The sequence below is a fragment of the Juglans regia genome, chromosome 8 (genome assembly GCF_001411555.2).
Source record: "Juglans regia cultivar Chandler chromosome 8, Walnut 2.0, whole genome shotgun sequence".
Classification (NCBI taxonomy): Eukaryota; Viridiplantae; Streptophyta; class Magnoliopsida; order Fagales; family Juglandaceae; genus Juglans; species Juglans regia.
The window spans coordinates 4,064,909-4,081,749 of NC_049908.1; the positions used below are offsets into that span (position 1 = coordinate 4,064,909).

The following is a 16,841-nucleotide window of genomic DNA, read 5'->3' on the forward strand; positions in this document are numbered from 1 at the left end:
AAATAAATTTAAAATATATATATATATATATGTATATTATAAATCAAATGTAAAAGAGTGTAAAGATTTACAATTATAAAATCAAATGGTAGTTCTTAACAAATTAACAAATGCAAATAGACCAGAAACGACAGGCCATTGCAACTAATATGCCTGCAACCCCAAAATATTGAACAGATCAAACAACAGATTCAAGCAGTGTGCCCATATATTATCAATTAGTCAGCATGTTCTATACATGAGATCATTACAAAATACAAAGGATTATTAAACCAGAAGAATACCCGTAGATAGTACCACTCTAAATTGTGTATGACATCTAAAAAGGAAAGGTAATAGTTTAGATTTTCACTAACAAAGGAATTGATACAACAACAGATACACTGTTAGGTGAGGCACATAATTAAAATTTACAAGACCTCAGGGAAGATTTACAAGCACCATTCCCAAATGGAAGGCAAGTAATTGATATCACTCTCCACCTATCACAAGTGATTGAAAAGGGATCCTCTTAATTTCCACAAATGTTGAGTAGTCCTTGCTCATTGGCTGTTTCCATGGCTCCCCATCCATCTGCATATATCCATCTTTCCACTCCCCACCTCTAAATTCCATTCGAATTGCTGCAGCCTGGAGGTACCAAATAAAACCTCATAAGTGCCAATGTTTGATTAACAGGGCTCAACCATTGTTCGCAATCACAATGGCAAAAACACATTATAATTTTATTTCATTATTTTAGTATTTCCATTTTGCAGTTAGCAATAAATTGGAGTAAGCCATTCAGATTTACTTTGCCAAGTAACTAGAGGATGTGGAACATGGTCTGAAAGTCAAACAGCTTTTTTCTTTTTAAGAAAGTCAAACAACCTTACCATTGAGTTCCACTTATGTGGAAAATATCACTTAATCATACAATAAAGTTTTCAAGCTCCTAAAATAGGGATGGTACTTCTTAAAGTAGCTGAGTGGTCCCTAAAGTCTAGATAAATCATAAGAAAAGTCTTGATATCAGCAACAAACAGAACAGAAAATCTTTGAATATTCAGGTGGATGCACTCACACTCAACGGAGAACAGCAAGCATATCAAAGGCCAAAGAATGCACGTAGGTGGTTTTGTAACATAACCAACATGTTTCAATGTGGCAGGGCAATTTTATACATCAAAACCTTTGATGTATAAAATTTCAAAAACAAACCAAGGCTTTGTGCTTTCTACATAGAAGTGTATGCAAATAAAAATTCTTGCTTTAGTTAACATCTGATGCTTCGACAGGATTCATCAATCATTTTTCTTTTATAAGTCACAGCATTCGTCAATCATACAGAAATATCAAGTTTTCCATTCCACTATGTTGTGCCCATCCATCTAATGATATATCCATATTCAGCTATAAAATATTTAGGGGAAAATATATGACACCTGGTTGACAAAATCCGAAAGCAACCTGATAATTTCGGTAAGAAAAAGAAAGAGACAGAAACAATGGGGGAGCCGCCATGCAGCACCTCCACGCTAAATATTTAAGGAAAATATCCAGGTTCATACCAATATTATAAAGACCCTCACCAGTGCCACAGTCTTATCCATTAGCATTTGATAGTCAGAACTTTTTTCTTTCTTTCGGTAAACAAGATTTCTGATCATGGGAATAGAAAAGAGCCCAAATATACGGGACATATACAAGAGCATCGCCTAGATAGTCATAATTTGACATGGTAGCACAAACAATTAAAAGTTCAAATTAGATGCAGTACCTGGGCGATGTGTTTGGCAGAGATGAGTTCGACCATGACAAATGATGCATGCCATCCTTGCTTTAGACCAAATATTTCTAGTAGACCATCATCAGGATGGGCCTCGACAAAGCCTCTCTAAGAATAACCCCAAAAAAAACCAGGTAAGCATCAACTCTTGGAACCACCACACACTGACAAGTATGCTTTCACCGGACTTATTGCTACCACATTTGACAATAGACCATTCTTTAAATAAATAAATAAAAGTAACAAAGACCAAGCTGTCGAGCAACAAAAGAGTGTTAAAAGAAGTCTTTGCATCCTCTCAATAAGTAACCACCAACACAGATCACTCAAACTGACAAACAAACAATTATGAAACCCAGACAACCTTTCAACTACTACAAAATGCAACAAAAATACAGAAATGCACAAGTAAACTATGTCAGTTTATAATGACGGAACCCTTAGGGGTTGGCTCAAGTGGTAAAGGCCTTGGGCTTGGGGGTATGCTCCCCCTAGGTCTAAGGTTCAAATCTCCTTGGGTGCAAACAACCTCTAGGGGTCATCGGACTGGGAGATTTTCCCCTTGAATTACCCGAGGTGCATTTGCGGGAAATTTCTTGCTGAGGGCCTGTGCACCCCAGAGATTAGTCGGGACGTTGTTCCTAGACACCCGGTGCCAATAAAAAAAAGTTTATAATGACAGGGAAAGTAAAACATATGCATGTGTGTGCATAATCATAGCCTACAAATCTCCTGAAAAGCAACATATGTCATCTCAAGCACAAATATATGATACCTTTTCCAAATACTCTGGCTTCAAATTTCCCCATGGATTTGTTCCACTTCCGTAGTTATGAAGATTTAAAGTGACTATTGCCCTTACACTGGAAGAAAAAGGAAATATAACATTGTCAGGAGAAATAAAGTAACACAATAACAAAAAGGCAAGAGCATCCTACTCCTACTAAAAGCTTGTTATCAAGCTAAGTTCAACAATCTATCTTCGAGAAGAAGGAAGAGGATCAACAAGAAGAAGAGATATATGCATATACTCAGAACTAGATGATGGTACTTGAAACTGATGCATGGAAGTAAACATTATTCTGATATTAAATAATAGTACAAGTTTTTTATAACTCAGCAAAAGTTATATCATTAGAAATTTACCTTGACGGAACAGGAATCTCCTCCCATTCTGAGCAATTGACCTTTTTGACATGTATCCTTAAAATGTTCCTTAGGCCCCTACAATGAGAGAGGGTCTTCATTTTTATTTTTTTTTTCCAAATACATATTACCTTATGAATGGTAAGTGTCAATAAAAAATTTACTAATGAAATTTTACTGTGAACAACTTTAGTGCAAACCTTTTAAGCCACAAACAGGAAAGAGTGATTCATCTCTCACCATAATCAGAATAAATTAACCTGCCCCAAAAATTCCTATACTGAGATTATACTTATTTAGACAATAGATTTGAAAACCATATTTGGTGAATGGCACTGCATGTAATTTCCTCACCATATCCTTACATCTATGCTCTCTAAAGAAACAGAGGAGAGAAAGAGAGGCTCTAACCTAAATAACTAAGGCAGAAGAATCAGCCCCAACAGAATTTCAAGGAATTTAAAATAGTGATCCATTGCTGAGCAAAAGGCCAAATAAATTGAACTTATACTCTAAAATTTAGAGAAATGCAACCTACCACAAATTACCCACATCCCCCAAAAAGGCATCCTTTGAAGATTCAATTTTCATTATGCACATATGGACCCAAAAATGTAGAAAATCACTAACTTGATGACTGAAAGATCAGATAGCATGTCAAAGTACCATGAAGAAAGAAATCACATTCACATGAAGGCTATAGGAATCCTTAATGAGGAAGAAAAACCCATTTTTTATAAGTAATAAACTTCATTAAAAATAGCAAAAGGTGCAACCCAGCTACACAGGATGCACAAAAGAGAAACACCTATCTAGAAATAAGGGAGAGAAAACCTTTGAAACTCTCACACACAAATTCAAAGTAATCATAAATGTTAAAGAAGTTTATGTTACTCAGCCCATGACAAAGAAAAATATGATATTGTTCTTCTCCATTATCCATTTCATCTGAAAGAGGGAAAAATCATGAAAACCTTCAGCTCTGGCTCAGTGGCTCCTACCGAGCATAGTGGCAACCCCTAAGAAAACCCATCCTCTAAAATGACTTGTACAAGAAGCTTGACATAAAGCGACACAAGACTACCAAGACAGTGGTCCAGGTAAAAAGTATGATCAACAAAGAAGAAATAACAATGACAGACACATGTCAGGTTCTCCTACCCAATAAGTTGCACATCTGGCAAGTCATTGTTATTAGTCAAGCTAAGTATCACATCAGTTTTTGCAACTGATAGAGAAAGACAAACATATAATCCAGAAAAGAGTTGGAATAGAGAGATAGAGATATGAGAAAATGCTATATCAGTACTAACAGGAAAAAGGTTGGCAGGATGAGTTTCTTGGTAGTTAAGGCCCCTAGAACTTCCAAAAAACATAAGATGGAAGCTCTCATGAAGAGAAAAAATGAATAATCAGTTCGGGAGAAGAGAGATGTAAACCCCAAAAAAGGAGGGAGATAATCGAATTTGACACATTCATTCATAGGCCTTGCCAGTGCTCTCCTCCCTAACAATTTTGAAACTTTTCCCTGGGGAAGTGTAGCCTAGATATTGATCTTCAGCACTCGCAACCCCTATTCTACGAAAACTGCAGGCAAAAAGTCTTTTAGAAGTTCAAGTAACTTCATAACTATGACACTGATATAGAATGTAAAACCCAAAGCACAAACTTCCTCAAAAGAATGTCACTGCCAAAGTAGCCAACCTATCATCACCATTTAAAACACAATACAAAAATCTATATATATTTTTTTTATAAGTACAAAAAAAAAATCTATATATTTGATAATTTCAACTCTACAAAAAAAATTTATATTCTTTATTTTTGAGCTTTCAACAAGTGATTAGGATTTAAGTAAGTAGTTCAAACTACCAGTTATGAGCATATAGAAATGTCAACATTACATCCAAGAAAAACTAGATTTTTTATCGGTACAGCCAAGAAAAACTAGTTGAGACCATTATGGTTCTGCTCATCCACAAAATCAAGAATTTCTTCTCAACCAGGAGAGAATGATACATAGAAGCACTTCTGTCTAATTAGATTTCTTTATGACAAGTTGAATTGGGGACCTACTCATAAGAGTAAAACCATTCCTTTTGTCATTTTAAGAGAAAGTAACAATCGTAGATAGCCATTGAAATAAACACAAACAATGTCAGTTCGAAGATATCTGACCTTAAACTCGGACTGCTCGCACAAGGTGTGAAGAACCAACCTTGAGTGCAACTGTAACCAGAGTAGATAAGCTGCATGACAGATTGATCAAATCGCACTCGTGTTAGAATGACCTAGATACTTAATATCATTTCTTATAAAAAAAACATATAACTTAAGAACGTCATCCTTGTACGCAGCACAAAACTAATATTGTTGGTAACATATGTAATGATTCTTTTTTTTTTTTTTTGGCTGAATAACATGTGTAATGATTCATTCCCAATATAACAACCACAAAAATAACAAAATGAATGAAAGAAGTTCACAGTTTTTGTATATAATTCAAAACTTCAGGTTTCTAACGTATGTACTTAGGGGATGCTTAGGGAACGAGATGAGATGAGAATTTTGTGAATAGTAGTGAAATGATTTGTGAATTGTAGTGAAATGATTTGACTTAAAATGTTTTATTGGGTTTTGGAAAATGAGAGAGAAAAGGTTGAATAAAAATATTATAAAGTTAAAATATTTTTTTTTTATACGTAAAAGATAAATTATATTAATAAGAATGAAAAAGGCCTAGGCCATGTGCACAGGAAGTATACCAAAGAACACCAAAATACATTCTAAGAGCGATGAACTAAAGCCAAGAAGTCATGAATATTATCCCCAACTAACACAATAGCAGAAAACCAAAGCAATAAGGTATTTAGAAAGAAATTCTTCAGCTCCACCACTGTGCGTTCCTTGTCTTCAAAACAACGCACATTCCTTTCCATCCAAATGCACTACATGATACACAATGGGATCATCTTCCATACTGCTGCCACTTGACGACAGCACTGCAATTTTCTCCAACAGCCCATCAAATCCACCACCCTCATAGGCATTACCCAAGCAACACCAACCCTCCGAAAGATCTCATCCTACAACACCCTTGTTATGTCACAATGTAGTAATAGATGATCCACCGATTCTCCATTCTTTTTGCACATGAAGCACCAATCCATCACAACACATCCTCTCTTCCTCAAATTATCTGTGGTCAAGATCTTCCCAAGGGCAGCGTTCCAAACAAAAAAAGCAACTTTGGAAGGCACACGAGATCTCCAAATGTTCTTCCAAGGGAATGAAGTATGGTCCTGTGTTATCAAAAGGTTATAATACACCTTAACAGTACATAACTTATGATCCTTAGACCTCCACTTCAAGCTATCATGTTGTGCCCTCGTAGTCCATGAGGAATGTAATAGGCTGAAAAAGTCAGTAACCATATCTAGTTCCCAATCGTGAATATCTCTATTAAACAGAATATTCCACTGATGCGAACCATGAGAAGATAACCGCACTTCAGCCACTGAAACCTCCCTATTGTTAGAATATTATTTTTTAATATTATTTTTGTTTTGAAATTTGAAAAACTAGTATAATTTTGTGTTTTATTTGAAAGTCTAGGAAAGTTGTAATGATTAGGTGAAAAAGTTGAAAATTTGAAATTAAAAAGTGTTTGTGTTTTGAGTGATGTTTGGTAAGAAAATTATGAAAAATTTTGAGATGAGATGAGATGAGATGTGTTTCCCAAACAAGCCCTTATTCTTTCAAAAATGAGTTTTCTGATTATGAATTATAAACAAAACAGAAGCAAAAATAAAAACAAAAACGTGATTCAACTGAATAACCGTGAACACTGATATCTAAATGCATGCTCCATCCAGTCTATCTACCATCCTGGCTGCTCTGTTTTCTAATGCCTCTCAGAAAATTTCTTCCACCTCAAGAGATTCTATATGTTTGAAATTTCACAAAGACAGAGGAGTTCCTTAAGTTCGAGAACAAGTGGCTTAGGAAAGAGGGTACTCATAAAAAAGTTCAAGAGAAGTGGAATGAATATAGTTTCAACAGTTGAGTCATATTTGTTCAGCCTAAATCAACCAAGCTTCATATCATTACAACAACATATGATATTTAACGGTTGAGGTAATATCTACTTGTGTCCTGGTACAGTGTGCGGCTTATAAAAAAAAGGTTCCGGTGCAGTGTGCAGAAAGGAAAAAAAACTAATGCAGTAGAAAATTAGTTAGAACCAATATTATTCATCAACCAACATGTTTTCTTGGGGGTTCAGGGGAGAAGGAACACAGAAATGTTAAAATATTGTAAGAAACTATTAAAGTGCTTCCCCACCCCTCATATATATTTCCTTGGAGTTCTAGGCAAGACCAACAAATAAATCACACAAGGCAAGTAGTAAAATCTATTGAGGAACTTTAATCAGTAGTAAAATCTAATGTTAATGGTATAACACCTCAAGCTATATGAACTCAGAGATAAAGCAATCAAGAGACTCAACCTGACCTTGTTTGTAATTGGACCTTGTGCAAGATAAGGTTTTTCATTGCGTAAATGGTGGAAGCCATAAGCAACTTGAGCATCCATTCCTGCATAACAAAATGATGACGTATGGTAGTTTGTGAATAGTAGTAAGATAGTTTTGTGAATAGTAGTGAGATAGTTTGAGTTGAGTATTTTTTGGACTTTGGAAAATGAGAGAGAAAAAGTTGAATAAAAAATATTATAAAGTTAAAATATTATTTTTTTTTTATAAGTAATCAAAGATATTGTATTCATAGAACTAGGCAAGGCCCAGGTACACAGGAAGTATACATGAAAAAAAGCCTAGCTAGAGGTTACAATAGATAAAGTTAAAATATTATTATAAGATAGTTTTATAATATTATTTTTGTTTTTTATTTTTTGTTTTTTGTTTGAAATTTTGGGAAAGTTATAATGATTAGTTTGAAAAAGTTGTAATGATTAATTTCAAAATTTTGTATTTGAATTATGTTTGGGAAGGAGATGAGATGAGATGAAAATTTTGGGGTGAGATCTATTTCCAAACAAACCCTAGGGTCCACAAAAACTAATCTAAAGTTCCATATAATAAAGAATCTCAAGTGGCTGCCATTTAGACCAAAGGCTAACAAACAAAACATACTTTAGGAAACTTACCAAAAAACACATCTTCTTTTGTAATTTTGTGTATGTGTGTGTCATGGCATTCTCATTTGAGTGAACATGTTAGGTAAACTAAATAGTACCACTGAATATTAAATTCTATCCGTTCTTAATTAACCTGAGTGATTTCTGGAAACCAAAAGGATGCAAACAAGCACCAGTAAGGGATTGCTGGGCATACAAAAACTTATTTTAGGTTGACCGTTTTCATAAATTTTTGGGTAGTTATTCCGCCATCTAAGACATGCCAATAAGCTGAGAAATGGGCAGATATGATCATGTTATTATCTCCCACAAACCAAGTCAAATACTATGAGTGGATAAATTAAATTGAACCAGTCAGGTCAACATACCAATGCTAAAGTAATTGTAAAACACTCCTTCATAGCAAGTCACTTTATCAGGCAACTCCCCCTCAACTTCCAAACCCTGCATCAAAAGAAAGTTTCCACATTTGAAAAAAGAAAGACTCAGCAAGTTTTTTACCTAAGCACTTCGATTCTTCAAAGTTTCATCTTTACATATACAGTAGACATTTTTTTTTATCGGTAATCAAGAAGTTTTATTCATAAGAGAAGAAGGCATAGACAAAGTACACGTGATGTATACATGAGAAGTACCTAACTAGAGTTTACATGTACAATACACATAATACCAACAAAAGCCAAAAAAATGTTTTTTTTTTTTATAAGTAAGATAAGCATTATTAACAAAAAGGCAACAACTGCCAGTTACAAAAATGTATGCCCTATTTACAAAGGCATGTTAGAAACTAGGAAATCATGAAGTTCCATGCCATTAAAGTCCACAGCAATGGCCCAAGTACAAAGAGTCCTAAAAAAGAAAATTTTTAGTTCTTCCATCGATCTCTCCTTGTCTTCAAACGTCCTCTCATTTCGCTCTTGCCATAGGCACCACATGATACAAATAGGAATCATCTTCCAAATCTCTTTGATTTGATGCACACCTCGAATAAATGTCCAACATGCCAATATATCCACCACGGATTCCGGCATAACCCAAGCGAGATCCATCCTTTGAAATACCTCATTCCAGAGTGCCCTAGCTACCTCACAATGCAAGAGTAAATGATTAACTGCCTCACCTCCTCCTTTACACATACAACACCAGTCTACGATAATTATCCTCTTCTTTCTCAGATTATCTGTAGTAAGAATCTTGCCTAATGCCGCTGTCCACACAAAGAAAGAAGCTTTTGGAAGGGCCTTGTGTCGCCAGAGCCTTTTCCAGGGAAACTGTGCCCCTGGCGCTTGTGTAAGGACCTTATAATAGGAACGAACAGTGAAAACCCCTTTTCCTGCAGGAATCCACCAGAGGCTATCCTCATGCTGGGTATTAGGACTAAAAGAGTATAGATAACTATAAAATTCTGCAAAAATCTCCATCTCCCAATCCTGTGCCGCCCGGTTGAAATTGATATTCCAGTGGATACCCCTTTCTGAAATTCCCATGACCTCCGCCACTGTAGCTTCTTTGGCACTTGCTATCTAGAAGAGAATAGGAAACAACTCTTTGAGGGCACTGTTACCACACCATGTATCCTTCCAAAATCTGATCCTGGCACCTGACCCCACCTGAAATCTCGTGTGTCGATAAAAAACCTCCCACCCTTTTCTAATATACTTCCATAGCCCCCTTCCATGTGTCCCTCTAACTTCTCTAGTACACCAACCTTCCCCTAAACCACCATATTTATTTTCTATCACAATTCTCCATAGGGCTTCTGGCTCCTTGGTATATCTCCACAACCATTTACCAAGTAACGCCCGATTAAACAGCCGCATATTTCTGATACCCAAACCACCATTGGAGATAGGATGGCATACCATAGAAAGCCAAAAAAATGTAAAACTGAAGAGAGTATCCTTGACTGAGAATATAGATTGTAATAAAAACCTTTAAGCAACAAGAATGTTATAATTTATTTTAAAGAAAAACTGAAGTTAATGGCAAACACACAAGACAAATAAAATTCCTGAAACCCATTAACCACAACCGTTATTACCTTCACGAACATAAGCTCAATGTTAATAAATAACAACAACGATTCACTTAAACGTTCATGCATTGTCAGCACACAACACTAGTGAGTGTTTACCACAAGAAGTTTCTCAAATTAAATAAAGCAAATGAGGAAAGAAAAAACAAATATATCATGGTTGATAAACGATATGATATCATCAAATTAACAGATTTAACTGGTATAAAGTATAATCTTTTCGGAACGGATAAACAACTCAACAAGCATTTGCACCCAAAATGCATTAGCAGCTAAGAAGCCCCAGTGTAAAAAAATGCAAGAAGAAACTTAATAGAAAAAATACTAACGTGTTAGTAGCCATCTAAAATAGTAGAATGTGGAGTAAGTAGATCAGCAACCTCATCAAGAGCACACTCTTCTGTAAGCTTCAGGGAGTAGGGTGGATCAGCAACTTCACCGACTGGCATTGACAGCAGAATATGCCAACTGCACCATCAAAAAACGATTTTACATAGCTTCCTAGCCACATCAATAAGCACCCATAGAAAGTAGTTTTACTAAAAACAATGGTGACCATAACAAAGTGACCCTAAGCTAAATCAGATATAAGAGACAAACAAGTATATCATTTGTACAGGAAAGTATAAGAATTGTTTGAAACATTTTTTTTTTCATCGGTAATCAAGGTATTTTATTCATAAGAGTAAGCAAAGCCCAAGTATACAAGGAGTATACATGAGAAATACCTAACTAGAGTTTACAGCTGATAGTAAAAAGTCATGGACATTTAGTCCGTTACATACAATAGCCCCCACCCATGAAAGAGCAGGGAAGATACTCTCTTTTCATATATATATATATATATATATATATGTATAGCAGAGAAGATATTCTAAAAAATAACTTATAAAAAAAGATATTTTACAATAGTGCACTTGCGGTTACCGATGTGTGCAACCCCATGATTAGTCGGGACTTGTTCTCAGACACCCATGCCAATCAAAAAATATATTTTACAATATGTAAGAGATGTGTAAATGTTTAAGATAATTAAACAAACAGTTTTCTTTTGCTGAATAATTAATTAAACAGTCGCTTTTTTTAACAGAAGAGGGACGGTACCCCAATTAATTAAACAATCACTTGCCCGCCAGAAAATTTACAATTATACTTTATATATCTTTAATGCTTTGCTCTTCACTTACCACACCTATAATTGGAAAAAATAATTGGCATTGTCACCCCTAAAATTCAAAATATATTACTAGCTGTTACCAGATAATAGAAAGCTTACCTATCCAAACGGCAGATAGGACCTGTAATAGCTTTGTGGAGTGATCTTTTAACAGCTGATTTCCATGCAAAAGGTAATGAACCACCCTAATGAAAAAATTCAAATCCAAAGTTCAACATACAAGACAGCACTCAGAGAACTCAAATCTTCAGAGCGCATAAAAGCTTACCCAACCAAAACTCCTAGATAGGTCATTTCCAGTACCGAGTGGAATGATTCCTACAGGAGGAAATGGCTCCCTACCCTGTTTCTTAAGTTCTCCGAGGCTTCCCAGCACCCAACCAACTGTACCATCACCTCCAGCAACCTGCTCAAGAAGCTCAATAGCTTACATTTAACACGTATACGTTTTTAAAATTCACTAAAGATACAATTATCATTTTCCAAATAATGGGGGTAAATGCAACTGAGCTATATATTGAAGAACAATATGTGAAAGTGTGCTCCAGGCTAATGCGTCCAGTGACCATACCATAACCCTCATCTTTTCACGAGTCTCTTTGGCACAAGAGTCGCCAAGATCAGCAAGCATCTCTAGGCATTTCAACCCATATTGGACAAACTCAAAAGGCTTCACATCTGCCAGGTCAAAAACCTGCATTACAAAGTATTTCCAGTTCAAAGACCAAATTTCCAAAAAATAAAAACACAAAAATATTATATATAAATAATAACTAAAAGGTCCCCCACCCCACCCAGAAAAAGAACTAAAAACCTTAAAGTAGAATAACTTCCTCGCAGCCTACATTTAAGTTGCACGAACAGAACTAGCTTACGGCTGCATATTATTGAAGAAGTTCCAAGCACGCATGCATGTATTGGTGCGTACTCACACAAACATGTACACACACACACACACACACAGAGTCATAGGCATTAACATTGTGAATTTGTGAGTTATATTAGAGCACTCCCAATGGATTTTTCATCTTATCCTTTAAAATACATCACCAAAACCTACTTTTTCTATTTTACATACTGACTTTTACAATATACCATACATCAGCTTATCTATTTTTTCTTCATATCATTTAAATATTATACTCTTTAATATTTTTTATTCATTTCAAATATTTTCTCTAATTACCAATGATATCCTCATATCTTTTGATATTTGCAATATCTCCTCATATACAATATCATATAATTATATTCTGTTTTAAATTAATCCAAATGTATAAGCTAAATCAAAATGTAAATTAATTTGAAAAATAAAAATAATATATTTTGTCTGCGTTCAGAAAACAGTTCACTTGAAGATATGGAATTGTTATTCGAAAGGAACTCAGAAGCTAAAAATCATTATTTGAGCAAAACTCGGTGCCTAGGGGTGTTATCCGAGAGAAACACAGAGTCTTTGACACTAAACAAAGAAGAAAGCATGGGAAAGAGAGAGCGAGGGGGGCCTAAAATGAAGATAAAAGATTGTGAAGAAATGGAAAAACCAGACGAGAGAGAAATGAATTAAAAATGTTTTACATGGATGAACAGTTCCCTCTAGATGTAGCGGGATCACTGTAGCAAAATGGAAAATAAAGATGAAATACAACATCTATTGTAGGTCATTTTTTAACAAATTTCTTCATATTTTAAAGAAAAATGTACTATAGAGCATCCATTAGGGTGCTCTTAGGATTGTTATTCTTACCCTCGGAGTGAAATTCTAAATTTGTTGGATATCATAAACCAAAAGCTAAGAGGTCACGTTGACCAGGTTGAAAGAAGACACTTTTCCCCTTTTTACCCTCTAAAACATTCCAATTTTCACAAGTTTGTTTGCAAGCTCTCTCAACATGGCCATAAAGTTAGAAACTTGATGGGTCTGACATAGTACCGAAAGATGTAGCTACCACGAGGAAATGTGAATGAGATATCACATGAGGACCAAAGAGCTTGCGTTTCTCCACCGGACAGCCGAGCGGTAAAATGGTTCCCAGCCAATGACCTCAAGAAAATATCAATCGCACGCATTATTCCCACAAAACAAGCAAATTCACACATTGCACAGAGCCACCACTCTAGACCCGTGCTTCTTTAACACTCCACAACTTCATCACACGTCCCGGCATATAATACTTTCATCAACATATAAAAAGTTCAACTAAACTTACCAGACCAAAAAAAAAATCAATCATTTCATCCAATAAAAACAATAAACCGGGACGCATTCATACATATACATAAAAGCTATATGGGAGTACGTATGATAATTTGAATTTATTTAGCAAGAGAAAAAACAAGAAATTGGAACCTGTTCTTCGGCAATCAATTGCTGGAGCCTCTCCTTTAGCACGGGGCCGTGGCGCCCACCGCTGCGCGGGTTGATGAAAACGATCATCGGGGCCTCGGGCGGCTCAAGGTTTTCCTCGTCGCCGCCGCGGTCGTGCATCCAGGTCATGCCAGCGGTCGGGTCCTTGGACCGGATGGAGTCGCGGACGGCAAGGCGGAGGTACTGCGGCATCAGGAGCCTCCTCCGGAGCTCGGCCTTGTCAATCTGGCTCCCCAACAGCGCGCACCCCTTTAAAGAATCAATCATGGATGCCCTCGCCGCGATCCGCGTCGTCTCGCCCGTCGACGGAGACCCCATATCTATCAACGCCTCCCTCCCCACACTGCACTAACGCAGACTGAGTAGAAACTGATTTCTCATCTTGGATAGTGGTTGGTGGGGCAGCCTCGAAAATAGTAGTAATTTTATTTGTTTAATGAAAAAAAAAATTATTTACATCATGTACTGAATTTAAATAAAAAATAAAAAAATATCACGTGAGATGTACTGTTGCTGCATACTGATGTGTAACCATTCTTAATGAAATATCGAATTCCAAGTTCGTCGGTATCCTCGCGGGATTTTACTTCCAAGTTCGTCGGCAGTTGAAATATAGTTTGGAAGATCATCCTCAATTAGTTAAAATTAAACGAATTAATCAAAATTAAAGGGTATTTTTTTATAAATATAAAAAAAGAAAAAATTATTTTTAACTATTTCATTTATATAAATTTTTATATTAAAATAATTATTTTTATTATTATATAATAATAAAATAATATAAGATAAATTTAGTTTTGAATTTAGTTTTAGTTATTCATATCAAATTTTCACATTAAATTATCTATTTATTCATTAAATAATAATAAGTAATTAATAATTTTAAAAATATTTAATTTTTTTAATTATTAATTTATTTTATTTTATCATATTTTATTATTCTATCTATTATATATTAATTAGAAATTATATTCGAATTAAATTAATATATCACAAAATCAAATTAATATATCAATATATGAACCCAGCCCAACACATAAATCCATGCACATGAACCCAGCCATTGTGATAAAATATGTTATAGAAAAAAAAAGTGAGAGACATGATTGGTAAAATATGTATTTAGTGTATATACGATGACTTTCAAATTTGAAAATTCTTTTGAAAATAGTTGTAGCTAAATTCCATTTATTTGGAATCTGGCTAATCCATTATGATCACATTTTGTGAGCTAATAATTAAATACTCAATAGATTTAGCTTTTAGCTAATCCATTGAGGATGTTCTAACCTCATTTGTTTTTAATTAATTTCATCTCATCTTATCTGATCATTAGAATTTCTTGAAATTTTTACATAAAATAAAATAAATAATTCAATTTTATCCGATCTACAAAAACAAACAAGATATTTAAGAATTAAATAAAATATTATTAAAATATAATTTTTATTTAAAATTTTAAAAATAAATAAATATTTTATTTTAAAATTATAAGTAAAAAAAATGTTTAGACAAATCTTATGTTAGAGAAACCTGCACGCGCTCCATCCAATATTGTTTTGCCACTTCTCCAAGTTTATTAACTTATCAGGAAGCAAGTTCGCTTCTAAGCGGTTCCGCCATTTATCTCTAATAAACAACCCTCATATCATAATCAATCGCGTCAAAATTTACACTAAAAGAGAAATAGTCGCAGCCACAAAAGATCAGTCATACCCTTTCAGAATTTCTTCGTCCCTGTCGTTTGAATTTCTTCATCTCACCGAGACATAAGCATCTCTTCCGTCCAAATTCATTGCCCGAGTTCGACCCCACAAATAGTGATAATTTATTCATAGTGATAATTCAGAGTCTTCTTCCTTCTATTCAGCTAGGTAATTTTGATAAACCTGATTGGCTTCCTTTTCAATTCTACTAGTTTATTGCTTCCAAACTTGGGAAGCTATTAAATTTAAATTGCCAGAATTCTGGTTTCAATTCTACTAGTTTATTGTTTTTCTTAATGTTGATGGGAATTTATTCATCTTCTCGAATAATCGAGTTGTTTTATTGAACTATACAATAAACATGATTGTGAAGACGTACCCAGCAATACCAGGTGGCAATCCGATGTAGCAGGCAAAAACAAAGATGAAAGGGACACACTAAAAGCCCGTAGTCCTTCTAATCGGGTGAGGTGCGTTCACACGAAAATAAAGATAAAATGCGTATGTGTCTAAATACTATTGGTAGGCTGTTTTTAGTGAGTTATATGCCCAACCGGTCGGAAGGTTTTCTCATCATGAAAAAAATAAAAACGAAAGAAAAATGTTCGCTTTTGAATGACAAAGAACATTCAAGCTAAAAGAAAAATTTTACTTATCATATCATATCATATCATATATTATATTATATTTTTTTCTTATCAAATATTTAGTATATAGATGATGAGTATAATAATTCAATTGATTTATAAATAATAAAATCAATAAAAAATAAATGTAATATGTGGGAATGGTGAGTAGTAAAAATCATAAGTACTTTCTAGATCTCTATTATTATATATATATTTATTTATTTATTTGAAACAAATAATTATAAGAATCCTTCTACAAATTAATTCATGTCTCTCTATCCGCTACCATTAACAAGTAATCAATACATTATTTCGTAAAATTATGGATGGGAATTTAATTGACAAATTAAAACAAAACAAAACAAAAAAAATCAAAAAAGGTCTTCATTGTGAGGGAATGTCTCTCAAAGCATACGATCATAGTGATTGAGATCATGTCACCAAAATTATTTATATAAAAATTAGTTTTTAATGATATATTATTTTGTAATAGGATGGAAATAATAATTCTCTCTAATGTTTTTATGCTACACACCATGTGGCATAATTTTATTTAAAAAATAAATTTTAAAATTTAAATATTATTAATCAAATTATATCACGTGGTAACATAAAATTCTTTAATTTTGAATTTTGTTATACCAAAGCTATAATTAATATAATTAGAAAATAATAACCTTAGATAAAATGATATTATTTTTATAAATTAATTTTAATTTAAAACATAACTATATAAAAAAAATTGTGTGTTTATATTTTTGTAACCGTTTTCCAAAAGATGGAACAATGAAAGGTATATTCAATCACATCAAACATTCATTTTTTAAGAGAATAATATATAGTTAAGGAAAG

General features: G+C 34.1%; 1 protein-coding gene across 1 annotated transcript; it reads right to left on the bottom strand.

Annotated features, from left to right (window-relative positions):
• Positions 1-183: 183 nt before the first annotated feature.
• On the bottom strand, positions 184-14,089 carry LOC108981505 (diacylglycerol kinase 7-like). Its single transcript, XM_018952702.2, has 12 exons — positions 13,637-14,089; positions 11,858-11,980; positions 11,555-11,692; positions 11,386-11,471; positions 10,490-10,577; positions 8,443-8,518; positions 7,430-7,512; positions 5,093-5,163; positions 2,915-2,992; positions 2,544-2,631; positions 1,760-1,876; positions 184-630 (listed from the first exon to the last, which is right to left on the bottom strand). Exons 1-12 carry the CDS (start codon positions 13,970-13,972, stop codon positions 472-474), a joined length of 1,443 nt encoding a protein of 480 aa, XP_018808247.1. The 5' UTR covers positions 13,973-14,089; the 3' UTR covers positions 184-471.
• Positions 14,090-16,841: the final 2,752 nt, after the last annotated feature.